This window comes from Passer domesticus, chromosome 23 (assembly GCF_036417665.1).
Source record: "Passer domesticus isolate bPasDom1 chromosome 23, bPasDom1.hap1, whole genome shotgun sequence".
Lineage (NCBI taxonomy): Eukaryota > Metazoa > Chordata > Aves > Passeriformes > Passeridae > Passer > Passer domesticus.
In genome coordinates this window covers 765599-786705 of record NC_087496.1, presented here as the reverse complement: position 1 = coordinate 786705, position 21107 = coordinate 765599, and the positions used below count along the sequence as shown (strand labels likewise).

Genomic DNA, 21107 nt, shown 5'->3' with positions numbered 1-21107 from the left:
AAGCCCCTGTGTCACTGCTTAAACCCTTGCCAAGTAAGGAATTTTAAAAACTATTTTTAAATTTAAAAGGTAAAGTTTAAAAGTTCTTTCTAGCTGATCAGCTGCACAGCATCTGAAAACTGAGGGAGCTAAGGATGATGTCTGTTGAATCAGCAAACCATGGCAAAATCCCTCTAGGAGTAACTCATGTCCCCATCCCAGGGTTATTTCAGGTACTGTCCTGACATATCCACTCCCAAGGTATTACCATCACTAAGATATGTGACTCGAATTACTGAAGCTGCACCTAAATGTAAAGAAAGTATAAGAACAAGTTAAAAAGAGGGAGAAGTTTGGGGAGGGTCCATCGTAACTTCTGCACTGAATCTGCGTCTCAGTCGTTGGGTAAGACCTGCACTCTTGTGATTTATTGTGTGCCAGGTTGTGTCACAGATTAGAGTACATTGCTTTACTGTCACCTGCAATCCTGAACCTTAACCCGTCAAGATTTTATTAAATGAGTGTTATTGTGGAAACTGTTAAATGTGCGTCCTTGGAGGGGGCTGGCAGTGGGTAAAAGCGTGGAGAGACAGGAAGAACCTCCGTTTGCTGTATGAAAATTTGCATTAAAATTCAAAATATTCAGCCTTTCAACACTTCATTGTAATATTAGCACAGCATCTCAATGACTAATTCACTGCACAGGACTGCAGTCAAGCCGTATAAATCTGCGACTGATAGGTGGCTTCAGCATTCCACAAGTGCGGTGTTTCCAGGGCAGTTCCGGCCTTGTCCCCTGGCAGGTCACTGCGCTATTCCGACCTGTCGCGGCTCCGGGGCCGCGCGCAGGCGCAGTTCAGCGGGCTGGGGCGTTCGCGCAGGCGCGGCAGCGCCGCCGCCTTCCGCCTTCGGCCGGGCCGCGTGAGGGGTATGGAATAAACCTGTTTTTCTGTTTTCTTCCCTATCCTACCCGGTTTATTGCGGAGTTTTATTGCCCTTTTCTTTATTTCGCGTGTTTTATTCGTTTCTTCGCAGCTCAGAGCGGTCCGGCTGTGTCGCGCCGCAGCGGCCGGGGCTCCTGGCCCTGTCACACCTTCAACCTGAGGCAAACCCCACCTTAGACCTGACCTTCGGTTCTGCACTTTAAAACCGCCTTCAGGATTTAAATGTAGTCTGTCCTGGTGTTTAGCGGTGTTGAAAACAGTTCCTGCAGGTGGGAAGGAAAGTGTGATGGGTCAGCTGTACTTCCCAATCTACCTGTGTGGAAAAGCACCACTGGCATGACCTGTGTTGTAATTGAAGAGTAAATGCTTCTCTATGTGTGTTTTATATATATAAATGTGTGTGTATGTATGGGTTTGATATATATACCTATGTATGTGTGTATATACATACATACACATGTATATATGTATGTATGTGTGTATATATATATACATATATATATACACAGATATTGCAGGCCAGCTCCATAGCTTCCATTTAAACAACCACCCATCAAAGGTGGGGCTTCTGTCACTCCTCTCATCAGGATGGATGTATCTGATGTATCTGGGTTTGGGATTTTTGTTTGTTGAGGGTTTTGCTGTCATTGTCCAGGAGCAGGAAGGCTGGAGGATGGATTCCCTGGATCACATGCTCACAGACCCCCTGGAGCTGGAGGGCAATTGCACAAGGATCATGGAGGACTGCATGCTGGGCACCACCCGGGTCAGTCTGCCTGAGGACCTCCTGGAGGATGTGAGTAGTGCTGAGACATTTCACCTTATCATAACTTCTATGTAAATAACATGTTTAACTCCCTTTTCGGGGCTTATGGAGCAAACTGGACAGGGGAGGTGTTTTTGACTGCCTTGGGAAAAGTGTCAAGTGTTTGATTAATCTCAGGAGAGTATCTTTTAAATCAATTCTGTTATGTTCTTAGTATTTTAAATTTGCCTTTAAGAAGATTGTTGCAAGCTTTGAATTTGTTTTCTTGTTAGTACTATCAATTTCTTGACCTTTCCTTTTTGTGCTCTCTTGTTTCCTGTGTTTTATAAAACACTGTCTCATGACTGGTGTTACTTAAAAAGCCTCAAGGGCTAGAAAATGGTCAAGGATGTGGCTGCATTTTCTTTACTGCTGTTTATTGCTTTCTTTAGCCCGAGATCTTTTTTGAGGTTGTCAGCTTGTCAACGTGGCAGGAGGTCCTGACAGATGAGCAGCAAGAGCACCTAAAAAAATTCCTGCCTCACTTCCCTGAGAACAACCGAGAGCATCAGAACAAGGTCATCTCAGCGCTGTTCAGTGGGGTGAACTTTCGCTTTGGGAACCCGCTGCACATCGCCCAGAAACTCTTCCGGGGTCAGTCAGCCTTGTGAGCTTCCCTGCGGGTTTGGGGCAAGTTCTCAGCTAGCAGTTGAAAACCCAGGTGTGTGTTTTGTCTTTGTTACAGATGGACACTTCAATCCTGAGGTGGTGAAGTACCGGCAGCTCTGTTACAAGTCGCAGTACAAGCGCTACCTGAGTGCCCAGCAGCAGTACTTCTATAGGTTGCTCAAGCAGATCCTCGCTTCCCGCAATGTGAGTGTGCTCTGGGATGAATAACTTGTTTTTATTAAAAGTGTCTTGGCGCAGTCACAGTTCTCTCAGGCCTTTCCTTTAATGAACTGAATGAGTAATGCTTCTGAATTTTCCAGTGGGTCAGAGAGAGCTCCAGACCCATTGCTATATTTGCAGATTTCGGGTTGTGTAACTCTCATGGCTTTCACTTGTGTGACCTGTCTCCTTCCCACCTTGTTCCCACTTCGTGCATTTGCACCTTTACAACTTATTATTTTCTTAACGAGTCATTCTGCCTTTGTTTACCATTTCTGAAGCAACTACGGTTGCTAAATACAGTTAGAAAATATGTGGATCTAAACCTCTGATTCTCATTTCTTAAATCCCTGGTAAAGTCTTCCTCTGTGGGTACTGCTGTGAGCAAATTGTTGCCAGCTGAAATGTGTTTATTGCTCATTTATCTTTCATTGTGCTTAGATATTGAGGCATTTGGTATGTAGGGATGAAGAAGAAAGTCTATCTTTATAAAATGGCCTACAATGTTGTGGGAAATAGAGAATCCCAGAATTATTTGGGTTGGAAGAAACCTTAAAGCTCATCTCATTCCAATCCCCTGCCATGGGCAAGGACACTTTTCACTAGACCAGGTTGCTCCTGGCCTTGAACACTTCTAGGGATGGGCCATCCACAACTTAATTGGGCAACAATATGGTATACATAGGAAGTTATTTCCTCTGTAGCCATGAGAGGTAAAATGGTTTTTTGAAAGGACACATCATTACATATTTGTGTGGAAACTACACCTCACACTAATGATTTAAGTTCTTCTCAACAGTTCACATAAAATGACAGATAGTGTTACGTGTGCAGAAGAAGGTGCAGAAATTTCACCTAGTTTTTTTTCTCTCCTTTAAATGATGGTCTAAAATGCTAGGTTTGAAATCCTGTGTGTGGCAGATATTGATCCTTCCTAAGGTTCTACTTGTACAGATCTGAGGTGCTGATGGAACCACATGGTAATCTTGCTGGAAGTTATCTGAGCTGGGCTTACCTGTCCTGGCTTACAGCAATGCAGCTGACTTAGCTAATGTCCCATGAATCTCTCCTTTCAGCACTTGCTGGAATTAGCCAGGAAAGGAGGCCCTGACATGACCCTAAGGAGAAAGCATTTCCCACCAACATATGACTCGGAAGAACGAGACAGACGGACACATCGGCGCTACTTGAAGATCCTGAGGGAAGTGAAAGAGGAGTGTGGAGACACTACCTTGTCTTCTGATGAAGAAGGTAATGCCCTGGGCTGAACTGAAGACTTCAGGTGTGGATGGAAAAAGACACATTTCTGATTCTGGGCTCTACTTCCACTGGCTGGGATCTAATGAACACATGGTAATAAATTGGTGATGGGTCTTGCAGAAGTGAATTTATACCTCTGTTTCAGATCTAATCTCTTGGCCTCCAACTTCTCCAGCACGTTGTTCAAGTCCACCAGTTCCCCTGAGAGTGATCCCCACGTTGTCAACCTTGGACATGAAAACTGCAGGTAAGAACAAATCAGAAGGTCAGTATGGATAGAGGAGGGAGAGTTGCCTCGAAATCTTGCAAGAAATCACCTTTAAAATCTGTTGTTTGATGGGAAATCATGTGATGCTTCATTTTTGCAGTCTCCAAAATAGTTTGCTGTTTTCCGAGTTTAATTTTTTGCTTCTTGAAAGGCTAGTATTTGAGCACAAGAGTCCTAGTTTCTGTAATATTACTGATTCCTCTGTTATATTTTGCCTTTAGTGGTTGAAGCATTAGCATAGTCCAGTTCAAAATACTTAAGAATTCCTCCTATAGTGACTGTAATCAATTCTGCAAACTCTTTAAGCTGGTTCTGGCTTCTTTTCCATGCTTGCATCAGCAGTGAAGTCTGATGACTGAATGAAGCACTGAAATGAATGGATGAATGAATGAAGGAAATTCATATATGGAGAAATTAGTTACTGAAATTTGGAGATTGCTGGAAGTGTAAATGGATAGAAAATGGCATTCTAAGAAGTGTGGAAGGTAACAGTAGAGGAAAACTCTGCAAATAATTATTTTCATTGCAGACAAGATAGAACTTGGGGAAAGTGATTTAAAGATGATGTTGAAGAAGCACCATGAGAAACGAAAACGTCAGCCTGTAAGATGTCAAAAAGTCTTGAGGGGTGGGACCATATTTTAACTTTGATGTTTTTATCTCTTAGCCATAAAGATCAGGGTACTTCTGGGTGACAAAATGATTGCTATTTTTTGTGTGCACCCACCCATTAGCTCTTTATTGTGACCTGGGTTCAATTGTCACTGTATAGATGCAGCTCCTGGCCACATTTATCTTGATAGAAGGATTTTGTAATTTTAATTATGTGTTTTGGAGGGACAAAAATTTGGATTTCAGGGTTAGAAGACTAACCAAATTTTATTGCAGTAAATAATTTAATAAGCTGATCCTGATTGAGTTTGGTGCACTTTAGTACTTGGGTACTTCTTCACCTTGTTGCTGTCTTAAGACTTTGTCCTTTCTCAGTTTAATTTCTCTACTGTTTTCCTGTGTAGGATCACCCTGATCTAGTTACAACAGACCTGACCCTTGAGGACATCATAACTCGAGTGAATGCTGGCAGGAAAGGTTCCTTAGCAAGTCAGTGGATCCTTTGCTTTTTTATTTCATATATGTTCGTTTAAAAACTAGAGGTTTTCTGTTGAGGGGAAAAGTGAAGATTTATGACAGCAGCTGGAAAGGTGGAATGGTTGAGGTGTGAACACCATGGTTGAGTATACACAACATACATTTCTAGATACATACTTATATAGTGTATGACTCTCATTAAGGTATAGTAAGAAGCTAAGTATTCTTTTTAACTTTTATCATATCTGAAGCCTTATTTGACCTCGCAACCCTCAAGAAAAAAGTGAAGGACAAGGAAGATAAGAAAAGAAAGAAGCCAAAGATTATTAAATCTGAGGTGGAGGATTTGGCTGACTCTCTTGGCAATGCAGATGGACTCCCATCAATGTCTCAGGATTTTTCCCCCCTCCCTCTGTCATCTGTCAAAGAGGAGTAAGTGTTCCAGACGGCCCTGAACACCTAGCATGGATAAAAAAAGCAACATGTTTCAGCTCATGTTTTTGTGGGACTGTTGCAGGCTGCATTTTCATGTAGTTTGGGATGTGTGAAATATATGGTGTATGGAGGTGAGTATTTACTCAGAGGATTTACTCTGCATTCTCTTTCTTTTGAAGACCTCTTGAAGATATGAAGCCATGCCTTGAAATAAATGAGATATCATCCAGCTTCTTTTTTCTTCTTTTGGAGATACTGTTTCTGGAAGGACCTGCTATTCTCTCTGTGGTAAGGAACCACATACTTACTAGGAATCTTTGCAGGAAGTAAAATCAAAGAATAGAGGAGCTTACAGCTTTGCAATAGTGACTTTTCTCCAGACTTTGCTGTAAATTATATAATAAGATTTAGATTACATATTAAACCCTGTTGGGAGTGCTAGCACATTCTGGTTTTAACATGTTTCATGAGTTTAGTCAGTTGAATCTGTGAGTCTTTCCATACCCATTCTATAGATCATGGTTAGATATATTTTCTGTATTAAGGACAGAGATGGGGAAGTGTTTCCCCCTTCTTTGGTGCTGTGGTTACTTGAAAAAGTCAGGTGATTATTTCATGTACATAAAAAACCTTTTTATCCCCTGCATATGTTCAGCTGGTTTGTTTTCTGTAAATACAGTCATAGTTTAAACATGTGAGATCATTAATAAAATAATTATCTTTCCTCTTCAGCTTGAAGATAAAGTTCTCGATTGGCAATCTTCTCATGCCAGTGCACTAAATAACTGGTTCTCCTTTGCTCCTAATTGGTCTGAATTGGTTTTACCTGCCTTGCAGTATTTGGCAGGTGATAGCAGAGGTAAGAAGAGATGTTAAAAATACTAATTGTGCTTGTTCCTCTGTTATAGTCAGTGCTGGTTTGCATTATAGCTCAAATCAACTTTTCATTCATCACTACAATAAATCCTTGTATTGCTGGCAGTATTTCTGTGGTAGGCTGTTTGGCTGACATGTGTTGGTTGTGGTCAACTTGTTCTGCATGTGGATAGTAGATAAGACCCAGCATGATTCCCAAGTATGTGAAAATGTCTGTGAAATTGCCTCTAGACAGACAGTTTCTCATATTCTGATCGTGTCTTCAGGCAGGGTATTTGAAGCAGGAAGGTACTAGTCTCTTCCCCCACAGTTTGAAGTTAGAGTTGTCTTTGGAGATAATAAAAATCAAACTAGATGATGCCCTGAGCAATCCGCTAAAACATGAGGCTGGCCTACTTTGGGCTTTGGCCAACTGAGTTTCAGCCATTCCTTTCAAAATGAATTATTCTGTGGTTCTAATTTGCTTAGTAGGAAGTTTTAAAGGCAGAGACAGAGTAGGTTGTGTTGGCCTTGCAGCATGTTGTCCATAATGCCGGTGAATACTGTAACTCTCAAGTTCTCTTCACATGATCCCATGAGTTTTCACTGTACAGTAACAGTCCCTGGGGCCTCATATTTCTTTTTCGTCTTCAGCTTGAAGATAAAGTTCTCAACTGGCAATTTTTTCATCCGAGTGCACTAAATAACTGATCTGAACATGGTTAACAGCAGGAGCGGGCTCTAAGCTGACAGCCTGTTGTTGGAAGGTTCATTATCTTGTTCTGTTCTTTCCTTGTGCTTGCGCTTACACTCTGAGATGCTCGCCTTCCCAAGATGATAAAGGGATCCTATCCCCTTCCCAAGGGCAAGGATAATTTAGAGATGCACTTACATAATCATTTAAAATGCTCTGTCACTGTGAGTCTTTAACTTGACAGTTTGCATAACCACAGCAGAATTTTGAGGTTGGACAATGGTATAATGTCTCTGACATAGACATTTTTCGTTGTAGATGCTCCTTCCAGCTTCTCACCTTTTGTTGAATTCAAGGAGAAAACTCAGCAGTGGAAGTTGCTTGGTGAGTACCTTGTGTTCTTCTATGATGTGTACTATAGTACAAAAGGTTTGTTGTTTTCTCCAGGACTTCACTTTTCATCTTTCTGCAGCCTGAGAAAAACACAAACAGCTGTTAATTCCATAGTTAGGCATTTCTTTTCTTTTAGCTGAGCTAATACATGTTTTGGATTTGAGATGTTCACAAGACATCAGTATCAGCAGCAGACAGAGCATAAATGAACAAAGGCTGTATTTCTTTCTGTTGCTGACTTAACCATGTTTGTTAGCCTTCAAATTTGTCTGAAAACCTTCATATTTTCCCTTCTGTAGAGCATATCTTCTGATGATTCATAGTAATTAGTAACTATCACAATTGCAAAGGAATTAAGCTTCTCCGTAGAGCAAACTGATACAATTCTCATTTTTAAAAGTGGGAACCAAAGAGCAACTTAATGATCAATGTGCTCAGGCTCATATTGATTTAGCAATATGAATGTTAATGTTCCGTGTTTATGTTTATTCCTTTAGTTACGGCACAGAATTTCTCATTCTTAACTATGGTGATTCTACTGATCATATCTGCAGGCTTAAACTGGCAGAGATTTGGAGTCAGGAAGCTTTTCCTTTGATCCCTTTTGCAGTTTTTGGTGGAGGTTATGTAGGCCAGTGTTTTTGCTTATGGATTCAGTAACTTCAGAGAGTGGGAACAGCTGACAGTGTTCCAAACAGCATCTTCCCTTCTGTACTAGGAGTTGAAGCACCATCTTTTCTACCAGCACAGGGGAACCACTGGGATTTGGCGTTTCCTGAGCCTGGAGGTGTTCAAATATTGCAGTTTGAACATCTGTGGCTGCTGATGCATTGAGGAGAGAAGGGAACAGGAGAGGAATGGGAATTACAAGCATCTGGCTTCCTAACAATTAAAAAGAGTTCTATTTTTACATTTTTGTGACTTCACTAGGTAGTTACCAAGATCACGAGAAGGAATTGGCAGCACTGTTTCATCTCTGGTTGGAGACCAAAGACCAGACTTTTTTCAAAGTGAGTGAGACAAAAATCACCTTCTAGGAGCATGAAACCTGACTGTGTTCTACCCAATATTGATATTTCTTTCTCAATAGGAAAATGAAGACAGCTCAGATGCTATGCCACTGCCCAGAGTGTAAGTGTGTAACATTGCTTGAAAGCCTTTGTAGTGTTGCTGAAGCTGTGAGATCTGGGCCTTGTGCCTCTGGATCTTAAAATAAAACAATTTTACGTTGTGGGGCAAGAGAAAATTTGATAGTTTGATTTTATAAATGCAGTAACTGGACTTCATGAAATCGACTGATTTTTTCCAAGTCCACATATATTATCACAGCTAAGCTGCAGTCTAGCTTAGGTTCTGCTAATGAGATTATTTATAGTCCTTGCTTGCCTTCAGGTAATAGACACAGCATACTTTAAGATCTCTGCAGGCTTGCTTTTGTTACCATAAATGCTTTCAGGATTTGTTCAGAAGAATTTGCAGAAGGATGAGGGGAGTCATTGTTTGGGACTGTTGTGGGCTTCTTGTGCTCAGAACTGATAGTACCCTTTGTTTCAGAAGGACTGACTATGTAGTCCGGCCTAGCACTGGAGAGGAGAAACGGGTGTTTCAAGAGCAAGTAAGAAGAGACTCTTCATTTTAAAGGCACTTGTTAAAACAATTGGCCACTAAATCAGGAGAATTTGTGTAGGATGGCAGTTTTATATTCTACACAAATGTAATTAATGTGAGGAATTGATATGTTGCTTCTGCCTTGAAGGCAGTATCTTGGCCTTGCATAAAACATACTAATGACATAACCTTGTTTTAAAACCCTCAGTATTTCCAGTGTGTAGAATTAATTTGGTAAAAACTAATTGGATAAAATTAATGAAATTGATAGTGTAAGTTGAAATTGATAGTGCCAACCCCGCCGTCTCATTTGCCATCCCCCACCATCCCCTACTTTCGCCTCTTTAGTTTTTGGGCATGTATGTATGCAATCAAAAAAACCAGTGTCAATAAGTGCACCCATCCACTTAGTTATCCTATCTGTAGTAGATGCAAATGGGAATTAGAGGGAATTCACATGATGGGGATTCTTCTCCCTTCTCTCCATGTGCTGTCTGCAGGACAGAATTTTTAAGTTAAATTTTGGAAATCTCTCTTTAGCCAGATAAAGGGAGGAAGGGGAAGGGGTGTATCTCTTGTATTTCTGGCACCTCTCTAGTCTGTGCAGCTGCTTGACAGTGAATGTGTTGCACCTGCACACCTTGCTTAGGTGGAGCATTGTACTTTGCACGAAGTAGTTTGTGATTTTCTTGATCCAAAATAAGTTTATATAGCACTATTTGAGCATTTAGTTTAAAAAAGCTTTCTCTAGAGAATGACAAAAACTTACTTGGTAATATGACATAAAGCTTTACTGTATGTTTCCTGGTAAAGTCAGTGCTCTTGTGTCCACCTCCAGGAGCGTTACCGTTACAGCCAGCCCCACAAAGCCTTCACCTTCCGGATGCATGGCTTCGAGTCGGTTGTTGGTCCTGTGAAGGGGGTGTTTGACAAGGAAACCTCCTTAAACAAAGCCCGGGAACATTCTCTCCTGCGCTCAGACAGACCAGCATATGTCACCATTTTATCCCTTGGTAAGTTCATGGCCAGAGAAACCTTTTTAAAGAAGAAAAATATTCCTCTGACCCCTAAAACAACTTCAGGAATCTACATTGGGGAATGCTGTTCCTCAAGTTCATCACTATTACCACAAAGTTGGCACAGTTCATGTACTTTAAAACAATCTTTTATAATCTCTCCTCCTTTTTGAGGGATTTTTGGGGCTAGATTTTAGTGAGCAAGTAGACACTGTGAGAAAAAGGGTAATAGAGCAGTCCCAAAATTTATCTGATGGAGTACCTGAGTACCGCTGTCCAGTTACAGCTGGAAGTTTAAGCTCTGGTTTTGTGTTTCAGTTCGTGATGCTGCTGCTCGCCTTCCTAATGGAGAGGGAACTCGAGCTGAAATCTGTGAGCTGCTCAAAGATTCCCAGTTCCTAGCTCCGGATGTCACAAGCGCTCAGGTAAGTTTGATGTAATGTCTGGTCTCAGATTCTCATGAAAATACACTGCATGGACCTAGGCAGTATTCAGTGGCAAAGGCCCAATACTTTTTATGTTGCTGTGATGAGCAAAAGGGAGCTGTGTACTACTATGACGAGCTGCTGCAAATCTGCACGAACTTGGGATGATGAAAAACCAGCTAGAAAAGCCGCAGAGTTAACACTGTCCTGGAGCTGCTCACATTTTAGATTGAGAAACAGACAGTTTCAGAGCTTTGCTGGAAGCTCCATTTAACCCAAGGTGGCAAACAACATCCTGTGATGCAATATCTGCCCTCAGTCAGTTCTCACTCAGATGGAGAGTCAGTTCTCACTCTTACTCACTTACGCAGCTTACTTATTTTTATACCAAATAAGATCATGTTTCTGTTCATCAGTTTTGGCTAGTCCAGCAAAGGATATGATGTAATCTGTGAATTCTAAACTTCAGGTTAACACTGTTGTTAGTGGTGCTCTGGACCGATTGCATTATGAGAAAGATCCCTGTGTGAAATACGATATTGGGCGGAAGTTGTGGATCTACCTGCACCGGGACAGGAGTGAGGAAGAGTTTGGTAAGCCTGGGTTGGTGATGTCTTAAGAATTAAAATGTTTATAAAGATGGATAATGAATACTAATTTGTCAGTCTAGCTTTTTTTTTCCTAGTCAGTTTGCTTATGTTAGTGCTTCAGCACTTAAACCCAGTCTTAGAGAGAAGTGTGTCACTTTGAACCATTTGTTTGAAAAATACCATCCCACGTGCAAGAACTGCAGATGTTTTTATGTGTCTTATTTTCAGCCTTTTCAGCTAATTTACTAGATGTTTTTCTTTGCACTGTTACATAACATGTTTAATTCCTTTTGAAGAAGAATCTGCATGTCTTACTTAGCTTCTTCCTTAAATCAGTCTGCTTGTGTTCAGGAGCTCTAACCATTAATTTGTCCTTGCAGAACGGATCCATCATGCTCAAGCTGCTGCAGCAAAGGCCAAGAAAGCTCTTCAGAAGCCAAAACCTCCAGCTAAAATGGTAGATTTCTTTGGTCAGGGTTGCACAGCTGCTTTTGGGATTGAGAAGTAGACTAGTCTTAATTTAATCCATAAATTCTGCATCCATAGCAGGTGATGAAAATTACCACATTTGAGTAAGCACTTCATGGTGTATATGAATGTCAGTGCACAAAATGAACAGGGAGAGAGGGAACTTTTTCTCCACACAGTTTCCACTGCTATCCTCTCATTTGTGCTCCCTATCAAAGGGATGGTCTTTCAGATCTAGTTTTGAGGTTAATTTGTAACAGGGTGTGTGGAACACATGTGTTCTCCCCCTTGCTCTGCTGAAGCCGTCAAGAGTTTGGCTGTCTGATATTAAATATTTCTGAAGTATTTGTCTATTGGCACATTAACCACGGTGGAAATCTGCATGTTTTGAATGTGTCACAACTGTGGTGCACTTTTCTTTGAGAGCAGGAGCAGCCAAACACACCAGTTCATCCAGGGTTGCAGCTGGGGAAAGGCAGACAGTCAGTCATGTTTGATTTCAGGATTTAACAGCAGGACTTTGTTCACCACCATACTGAACTCAGGTTGAAGTGCTCAGCCTACTGTAAGGTGCAGCAATTAACCCCATATTTTGTGATGCTGGATGTGGTTTCTTTGTAGAAGTCGAGTAGCAAGGAAGGTACTGTGAAAGCCCTCCCCACCAGCACAGCAGATCCTAGTCAGCTGAGCCTCAGTGATTCCAGCATGCCACCAACTCCTGTGACTCCCGTGACACCAACTGCCCCTGCATTGCCAGCAACACCCATCTCACCCCCACCAGTGTCTGTGGCCAGCAAGAGTGTATCTGGTGCTGGGTCAGAGCCAGCAAAACCCAGCCAGAGGTACTGCTTCTGTCCCCTATGTCACTTGGGAATGCTGCTGGCTGTTTTTCAATATTTTGTATAATTCAGTAATGAGGGAGTTGGGGTTATTTAGCCTGGAGAAGAGGAGGCTCAGGAGTGACCTTACCACTCTGTGCAATTCCCTGAAAGGGAGTTGGAGGCAGGTGAGAGTTGAACTCTTCACCCAGGAAACAACAGCATGACAAGAGGGCATAGTCTCAAGCTGTGCCGGGGGAAGTTCACGTTGGGCATTAGGAGGAATTTCTTCACAAAGCATGATTAGACATTTAAAGAGGTTGCCCAGGGAGATGGTAGAGTCTCCATCCCTGGAGGTGTCCAAGGAACAAGTGGACAAGGGAGTCGGTGTTCTGGGCTGGGTGACAAGATGGGGATCAGTCACAGGTTGGACTCAATGATCTCAAAGGTCTTTTCCAACCTCAGTGATTCTGTGATTGTGTGAATTTCCTACATCTTTGCTGACCTACTGGCTCTGTCTTTCCATAGTGTTCTCCTTGTGTCTTCTCCCACCGTGCCCCAGCTAGGAACGTTGCTGTCCCCAGCTCAGAGCTCACAGGCACAGTCGGGGCCAGCGCCCACCCCACATGTGGTCAGTCACAGCAGCTCCTCAGGCCTGCCACAGGTCCGTGTGGTCACTTCCCAATCCAGCCTTCCAGCTATGTCCCAGCAAGCCCCAGTGGTCACCCAGCAGCAGCAGCCCACATCAGTGCCTCAAATCCGTGTTCCAGCTACAGCCACACAAACCAAAGTGCTCCCTCAGGTGAGTTGGAAGGGTTAGAGTATCTGACATGTGATCTGACTTGCAGTGTTTTGGTGTGATGCACAGGCATACTGTGCTCACTTGGAGCATGCACTAACTGCAGGCAAGAGCACAGAAAAAGTTTTACATATACAATACTGTTCAGTGCTCTGTTTTTCACATATTTACCTGGTGTCATTAAATTGTGCATTACATAAAAAGTCCATAGAACTTGGAATCACAGAATCCTTAAGCTTGGAAAAGACTGTCAAGATAAGTCCAGCCATGAACACAGCAACACTACCATGTTCACTGCTAAACCATATCCTTAAGTGCATTGTCCACAAATTTTTTTTAATGCTTCCAGGGATGGTGACTCCACCACTGCCCTGGGCAGTCTGTTCTAGTGCTTTACAACCCTTTCTGTGAAAAGAAATTTCCTAATATCCAACTTAACCTCCTTGGTGCAACTCGAGGCAAATTCCTCTTATCCTGTCATTTGTTACCTGGAAAAAAAAGACTGACACCCACCTCACTACAGTTCCAAGCAGTTGGAATCCTTGCAAGGGAAGTCTTGTGAGCTCCCCTGAACTCGCAAGCTAACAGAACACAAAGAAGAATCACTAGACTGTTCCTACTGTGGTAGTCTGCTCATAGTATTCCTCCTCTCTTCTGTAGGCTGTGATGACTCTGCCTGTAAAAGCTCAGAGTAGCCCTGTGCAGGTGCCGAGAGCAGGAGGCTCCATGGCCGGCCAGGCAGGTATCACTGTGACGGGGCTGCCTGCAGTGTCCAGCCCTGCTGTGAAGCCAGTGACCAGCTCTCCAGGCAGTTCTGCTGCCAGCACCTCCTCCACCACTATCATTCAGAACGTGGCTGGCCAGAACATCATCAAGCAGGTGAGAGTGAGGGAGAGACTTGGAAATGGGCTCCACAACCTGATTGTTTCCTGTTGTGCAGATGTGAACATTTGAGAGCTGTAATGCTGTGTAAGTTGATGGACTGTGTGGGCTGACACAGTTGCTGGTTTTGTGTGTTTGAACCCTGTTTCCACGTACAGGTGAAAGATGTGTTTGTGCAGGTTCTTCAGTGATCTCTCCTCTCCTTTGTTTGGAAAAGAAACCAGCCTCACAAGTATTTCCTATTTCAGATGGGATTGGGAATGCCATCTGATGAACAACCAGAATAATTTTCAGTAGTGTACTGAGTGCTAGTCTTATTCCACTTGCATTCTAGTGGGAGCAAACACTGTCCTGTTGGGAAGTTCTGCTTTGTGTGTGCCTTGGACCTTGTCCCAGTTTGACAGAACCATTTCTCTGATCTCTCCCAGGTGGCTATTACAGGACAACTTGGTGTGAAGACGCAGGCTGCAAGTGGCATTCCACTCACAGCAACCAATTTTCGGATCCAAGGGAAGGATGTGTTGCGCCTGCCCTCATCCTCCATCACCACGGACGCAAAGGGACAAACGGTGCTGCGCATCACTCCAGATATGATGGCCACCCTGGCCAAGTCTCAAGTCACTACTGTCAAACTGACTCAGGACCTCTTCACAGCAGCTGCAGGAAGCAGTGCTGGTGGGAAAGGCATCTCTGCGACTTTGCATATGACATCCAACCCTGTCCAGACTGCTGAGTCTCCAGCCAAGACAAGCACGGTGTCTCCTGCCTCTTCCAGCCCAGCCGGAGGCACCGTGGTGAAAGTGACTCCTGACTTAAAGACTTCAGAGCCAACAAGTTCTGCTTTCCGCCTGATGCCTGCCCTGGGCGTGACTGTGGCAGATCAGAAGAGCAAAGCCATAACCACGGTGGCATCCACGGAGGCCAAGCCAGCTGCCACGATCAGAATTGTGCAGGGGCTGGGGGTGATACCCCCCAAAGCTGGGCAGACCATAACTGTAGCCACTCATGCTAAGCAGGTGCCGTCATCCTCGGCAGTGAGCGTTGCTGGCACAGGTCAGACCTCCTTACCCACCATGAGTGCCACAGTGTCCAAAGCAGTTGCTGTGGCCTCAGGAGCTGCAGGAGCCCCCATAACCATTGGTACAGGAGCCACGGCTGTGCGGCAGGTGCCCGTCAGCACCACAGTGGTATCTACGTCCCAGGCAGTGAGTAATGCTGAGCTCTAACTGGGGATGGGGAAAGAAGGGGGTGCCAAAATACACTGATGTTTAATGGCTGAAAACTACTCTTTGCATCCACAGAGACTCAAATTAATGTGGCAGTCATACAATGGTTGTATTTAGGTTGTAAATTTTGGGTTGTAAAGGACATTAAAGCTCATTCAGTCCCATCCCCTGCCATGGGCAGGGATACCTTCCACTAGATCAGGCTTCATCCAACCTGGCCTTGAACACTTCCAGGGATGGGGCTGCCACAACTTATATTCTGGGTATGAGTCTGCAACTCATTTCATGGTGTTCAAATTGCAGCTAAATGCCCCCAAAAAGTCAGATACTTCCCTCATCTCCTTTTGCAAGTGAATGAAATAAACTTTGCATATCTGAAGTCCTGCCTCATGCAGCTCTGTGTCTTGCCCTACACCTTGGCAATAATTTCCCTTGTAATGGTGTCATAGAACATTCAGAACTAAAAGTGCTTGTTACTTGTATTAACTTTTTTACTGATTTCACCCTTTAATGCTATTTTAATTCCCAAATCTGAAGGCACTACAAACTGTATTGTGGTTACATAAGCTGAATGACATTATGGTTGTTTCCTAAGGATAAAAATCATGGATCCTGTGGTGCAAAGATGATGTGGATTTTCAGGGGTCAGGCGGCTGTGTAGTGAATGAGAGGGAGGTGAATTTTAAGGAGCCTGAACTGGAGCACAGATTTCATCAGCAAAACTCCTGCTGGTTTCTGCTCACAGGACTCACACAAAGCAACAGATATTGTCGGGTAGTTTTTCTGCTGAGCTCCCCATGGCTCCTCATGTGTTCTTCCCATTCTCCAGGGCAAACTTCCAGCACGGATTACAGTACCCCTGTCAGTGATCAGCCAGCCAGTGAAGGGCAAGAGCGTGGTCACTGCTCCCATCATCAAGGGGAACCTTGGCACCAAGTGAGTGCTTTGCATCTTGTAGTTCTGCTTTAGAAATCGGCTGAGGAAGGTCTGTGTTCGGTGGGTTCCTGGGGAGCAAGCAGACAGGGGCTGGAATAGGATTGCAGTCTGTTAACAGGTCCATCAGCTGCAAGAAACTGAGTGAATATGGTGTCTACAATGAGATTGTAATTTTTAGTAATTTGAGATGCAGGTTCTAGCAAATACACCGAAGAAAAAACATTTTGTGCCTTGAAGTCATCTGTTCAATTAGTTCTGTGTGTTTGAGCAAGAATTAACACAGCGAAAAATATATGTAATCTGAGGCCATCTCTCCATTCAAGAGAAGTTAACTGCCTTAGTGAGAATTCCTCTGGCATTCAGATATTGAAGGCTTTTTGTTTATTCTTCCATAAATTCTGATAGTGTCTCCCTTAGTTAATATTTCAAGTGCTCAGCTGTTTTCTGCATTGAGAAATGTTCAGGTCTGATCAGGCTAACCCAGTGTGTGCATGGTCCAGAGTTAATGGGTGTGATTGGTGTGCTAAATTCTCTGTCAGTTATAAATACTGACATAAACTTGTCGCTACTGTATTTGCCAGTTTCATGGGGGAAGAAAAACCCCACTACTTGAAATGGTTAGTACATGTGGTAGAACTATAATCTACTAGCAATTGAAGAATGGTTTGGAGTTGGAAAGATTGAGCATGCTGTGCTGTTTACTAACCTTTCAACAACAATTATTTTTCCTTAGCATCAGTGGATTAGGCAGAAATATCATTCTGACTACAATGCCAGCAGGGACTAAACTGATTGCTGGGAACAAGCCTGTGAGTTTTCTGACTGCACAGCAACTACAGCAGCTACAGCAGCAAGGCCAAGCAACACAGGTAAGAGCACCTGGAATGATCATTCTATTTGCTTTTTAATAACATCTCTATGAGGACTTTACACTGGATATATGGGGTTGCAGAAAAAAACCAGGCACACAGCTTGGTTGTAGTGTCTGCATTAAGCACATGGAATCCATCATCACCTTTACGTTCTCTCCATCCAAATAAAGTTAATAAATGTTTTTGAAGTACTGCCAGTATAATCAATGTAAAACCAAAGGTCTTGTCAGGATTTTTCTATACACACAGCAGTCTTTGTAGTGCTTTGTACTTTGGCTTTTGTGGGTCACCTTTTCTTGAAGAAATCACATAACTGCTTTGCGTATCCATCTTTCTGTCTGGAAACTTAGTGTTCTGTAATTCCAAATAATTAATCTGCATCAACAGCTGATACTAACAAGTCTGTAGAAGTATCCAATGGATCCAAGTCCTTTTTCTGAAAATGTGTAAAAGCAGCTGACATACAGGTTTTTATTCAAACTAGTTTTCAGGCCTTCCTCTCTAATCTGGAAATCTCCTGTTACCATCTCACGTGGGCAGTGGATGGAATGATCTTCTTATGACATATTCTTTTCTGGCAGTGTTTTTGGTGCTTGGTGTTGTTCCAATAACTGAGTTTTTGTTGGCAACAGAAGCAAGTACTTCGCCAGAGCACAGTGCAGGTGCAGTCATTGTGTCACCAGGTTGTTCTTGAGACAAGTTATTTCTTTCCATTTCACACAGGTGCGAATTCAAACAGTTCCAGCCTCCCATCTCCAGCAGGGAACAGTCTCTGGCTCAAGTAAAGCAGTGTCCACTGTGGTTGTGACAACAGCTCCATCTCCAAAGCAAACTCAGGATCAGCTGTGAACACTGGTTTGAACATGGATCACTTTCTAAGGACTTCCCTGAGCCTGTTGTCATCCTCCATCCAACCAAACACCTGAGGCTGCCTAACCCCAGCCATGGCTTGGAATTGGACTGGGTTCTGCCCTTGCTTCTCCAGGGTCAGCACTGCCATGTGTGGGTAGAAATTCCAGAGAAAAAAAAACATGATGTACCTGCAAAACAAAATGTTTCAATCCAGATGTGGAAATCCAGGTTCTGTGGAATTATGATTTCAAAAATGTATTGCTGTTTTTTGTTCTTTTTCCATCCAAAGGACTTCTGGCAAATACAGTTCCTGTGCATTTTCAGTTGTAGACAAAACAGTTATCCTTGATCTTCATTAAGCAGGGAAGGTTGCTTGGAAGGGGTTATTCATTTTCAAAGTCATGGAGAAGATGTCTACTTTTACTGGAGTCTAGCTGTCACTACTGTTATCTAGTGACTCAGGATGGTGTCTTTGTCACCAGAGTTATTGTAACTCACATCCATGTCAGGTTACTGTCAAAGACAGGGTGAGAGTCAAAGTGGTTTTTTTGCTGTAACAGAGTGAGTGACCATGGTGGGGGGAGAGGGAGATGAGATACAGAAAGTCACTGTGTGAACAAGTCTGTCAGCAAATGGGACTGTAGTGGAAAGGAAAAAGTTGATGTTCACAAGAACAATCCTCTTTTAGTTGTCTTCAACATAGAAACCTTTTTATTAGTGGAAACAAACTGTACCTTGGTTTAAAAGGTTGGAATATATTTTCAAATACACCCAAACTGTTGTCTCTTGGGTTCTGAAGAAATACTTTAACCCGCAACCTGCTCATTAGTTTTGATTTTACTTTTGTAGTTTTATCTGTATATGTAAATATTTTTGAATTTTGCACATACTGGAGATGGATTTGTGACTTTGTGACTGTTCCGACATGACCTTGAAGCTGAATGAGATCAAAAGATGTGCTGGACCAGGAGAAGAATAAAAGTGTAGAAAGCCTTACAGATCTCTGCCATATCCTTTTGGTTCTCTACAGCATGTGTTGTGTACAATCATTGTCCAGCTTGCCAAGGGCTAATAGCCTGTCCCATCTTCTTGATAAGATGGTTCTTTTTAACCTGGTCTTTTTTTGTAGGCTTTTTTTTTTTAAAGATGTGGTTTGCTCCAAGTTATATATTGTAGAACATAATACATTTAAAGAACCAAATAGTACAGTTCAGGACTGTTGTGGTTGGAGCTCTGTGTGTGTTACTGTTTTGCTGGGCTTCAGGCTGGGGTTGTGGATCTTACTGTAATGTATCTAACCCACTTCCCACTTTGAAGGAAAACAGATATTTCAGTAAGAAAATAAGTGACTGGATATAAATACTGAGTTAGCAGGACACATCAGTTCAGCATTTGAAAGCAAGTGCTTGAATTGTGGTTTATATGCTTCACAATTTTGAGTGATAAAGGTTTTCTGTCCTGTTTTGTCATGTTTGGGACACGTTTTGCACATGTATCAATCAGGAGCCAGCAGAAAGACGGTGGCATGAGACGGAGGTGAGGACATTCTGAAGTCCATTTAGTTGTGAAGTTGAAAGACTAAATTAAGCAGGCAACAAGCAATTTCCTGCTATTGCTTATGTGAAAGAGCCTTTAAATTCAAAACATAATCAAGATAATCCTGCTATGTTCTGTTCATAATTAACAAATTATTAATTAACCTACAGTCAAGTGCTGAAAGATGGTTACATTGTGAAGACCCTTTAATTTCTGTCAATCCTCATGACTTGCTTGCTGGGCACAGGAGGCTTTGGAAGTATTAAGCTTAAGAAAACAAGAAACCTGCACCTAATCCCAGAGGCTTAGTGTGTCTCAGGTGGTTGCTGCTGGTTTTAAGTGTCTTGCTGTTGATCACTGTCCTACTTTTGAGCAACCTTTGCATCCTGGCTGCTTCTCTTAGGTTCCTGCTCTTTTACGTTGAAGTCTCGTTTTTGGGGAAAAGAGCATCAGACACTGGATGGGCTTCTGATTTTGAATGGCTATGTGCTGGCTTGGGTAGGAATTGTTTATCCTAGCTTTCAAGAACAAAGTACAGCCTGTTAGGATTCAGCTACCACCTGTCTGATGAGCTGCTCCACTCTGGTTGAAAAATAACCCCTAAGCTACTGCAAGTCAAGAGCCCTTGTTTTTAATAAGTAACTTTTAACTTCTACACATGAGGCAGAAGGGCAGGGAATGGCTGCAGTGGTTTTGTGCTGAGACTGGGGGAGGGTAACTATAAACTAGACTGTGTTCCAGGTGGTGTATGCTCCCACATCCTCGCTCTGCAGCCTGAAAGCTGTTCTGGATGAGTCCTGCAGTAAGAGCTGCAAGGGCAGCATGCAGGGGAAGAGGGCCTAGAGAAATTATTTATACTGACATTACTCATTTTCCACCTGTCCTGCCTGGAACTAAAGGGGCATTCAGCCTGATTAATCTTTGTCATTACCTTTTCTAGTTAAAAAATTAAGTACAGCCTATTTTGTCATAGTGAGATGCCCACTAGTTATCAAAGTGCCTTGTTTATCTCTGAAAAGCTGTGGATTAGGAGTTTATTTCCACCAAGGAGTTTATTTCCAAGGAGTATATTGTGTAAAACCTGCTTAAAAAAAACTGAGCATGCTACACAAACAGCCACAGGCCATTTAAAACCTTTCTAACCTTTATTTTAACAACTGCTTTGTTTTATTTAAGTCGTGGGGGAAATCTGTATTTATATACCTCAGTAGGATACCCTCCTAACCCTGCGAACTCATCTTGAGTTCAAAAACTTCAGGTGTTCCTTCCAAAAGAATAATTAATTAGACATGTTTTAACAGTTGATCTTAATTTTCCTAATACCCTTGAAAATCCTAGCATTGCTTTTAGTAAATGCAAAAACCTTGTTACTTGTTTGTCACATCGCAGACTTGAACCACCTCACAATAGACCCAATTCTTGTGCCTGCCACAATTTGGGTACATGGTGCCCGAGCTCAGGACCTTTCTGGTTGGGTGCTCTTCATCCTGTAGGATGGCAGTCTGGAATTCAGATTTTGCCTCATAGCC

General features: G+C 42.7%; 1 protein-coding gene across 2 annotated transcripts; it reads left to right on the top strand.

The window, feature by feature from the left end:
- The first annotated feature begins 773 nt into the window (after nucleotides 1–773).
- On the top strand, nucleotides 774–19038 carry NFRKB (nuclear factor related to kappaB binding protein). 2 transcript variants are annotated; one of them, XM_064397592.1, is made up of 27 exons: nucleotides 774–907; nucleotides 1015–1192; nucleotides 1579–1719; nucleotides 2121–2322; nucleotides 2414–2541; nucleotides 3633–3807; nucleotides 3962–4063; nucleotides 4614–4687; nucleotides 5101–5185; nucleotides 5425–5605; nucleotides 5788–5896; nucleotides 6341–6467; nucleotides 7476–7541; nucleotides 8481–8560; nucleotides 8641–8681; nucleotides 9108–9165; nucleotides 9997–10171; nucleotides 10493–10599; nucleotides 11069–11192; nucleotides 11570–11646; nucleotides 12279–12499; nucleotides 13004–13277; nucleotides 13935–14153; nucleotides 14585–15361; nucleotides 16212–16318; nucleotides 17052–17187; nucleotides 17914–19038. In XM_064397592.1, exons 3-27 carry the CDS (start codon nucleotides 1597–1599, stop codon nucleotides 18037–18039), a joined length of 3894 nt encoding a protein of 1297 aa, XP_064253662.1. In that variant the 5' UTR covers nucleotides 774–907; nucleotides 1015–1192; nucleotides 1579–1596; the 3' UTR covers nucleotides 18040–19038. The 2 variants fall into 2 exon arrangements, with proteins under 2 accessions (XP_064253662.1, XP_064253661.1); XM_064397591.1 differs by having other exon boundaries at nucleotides 9105–9165.
- Nucleotides 19039–21107: the final 2069 nt, after the last annotated feature.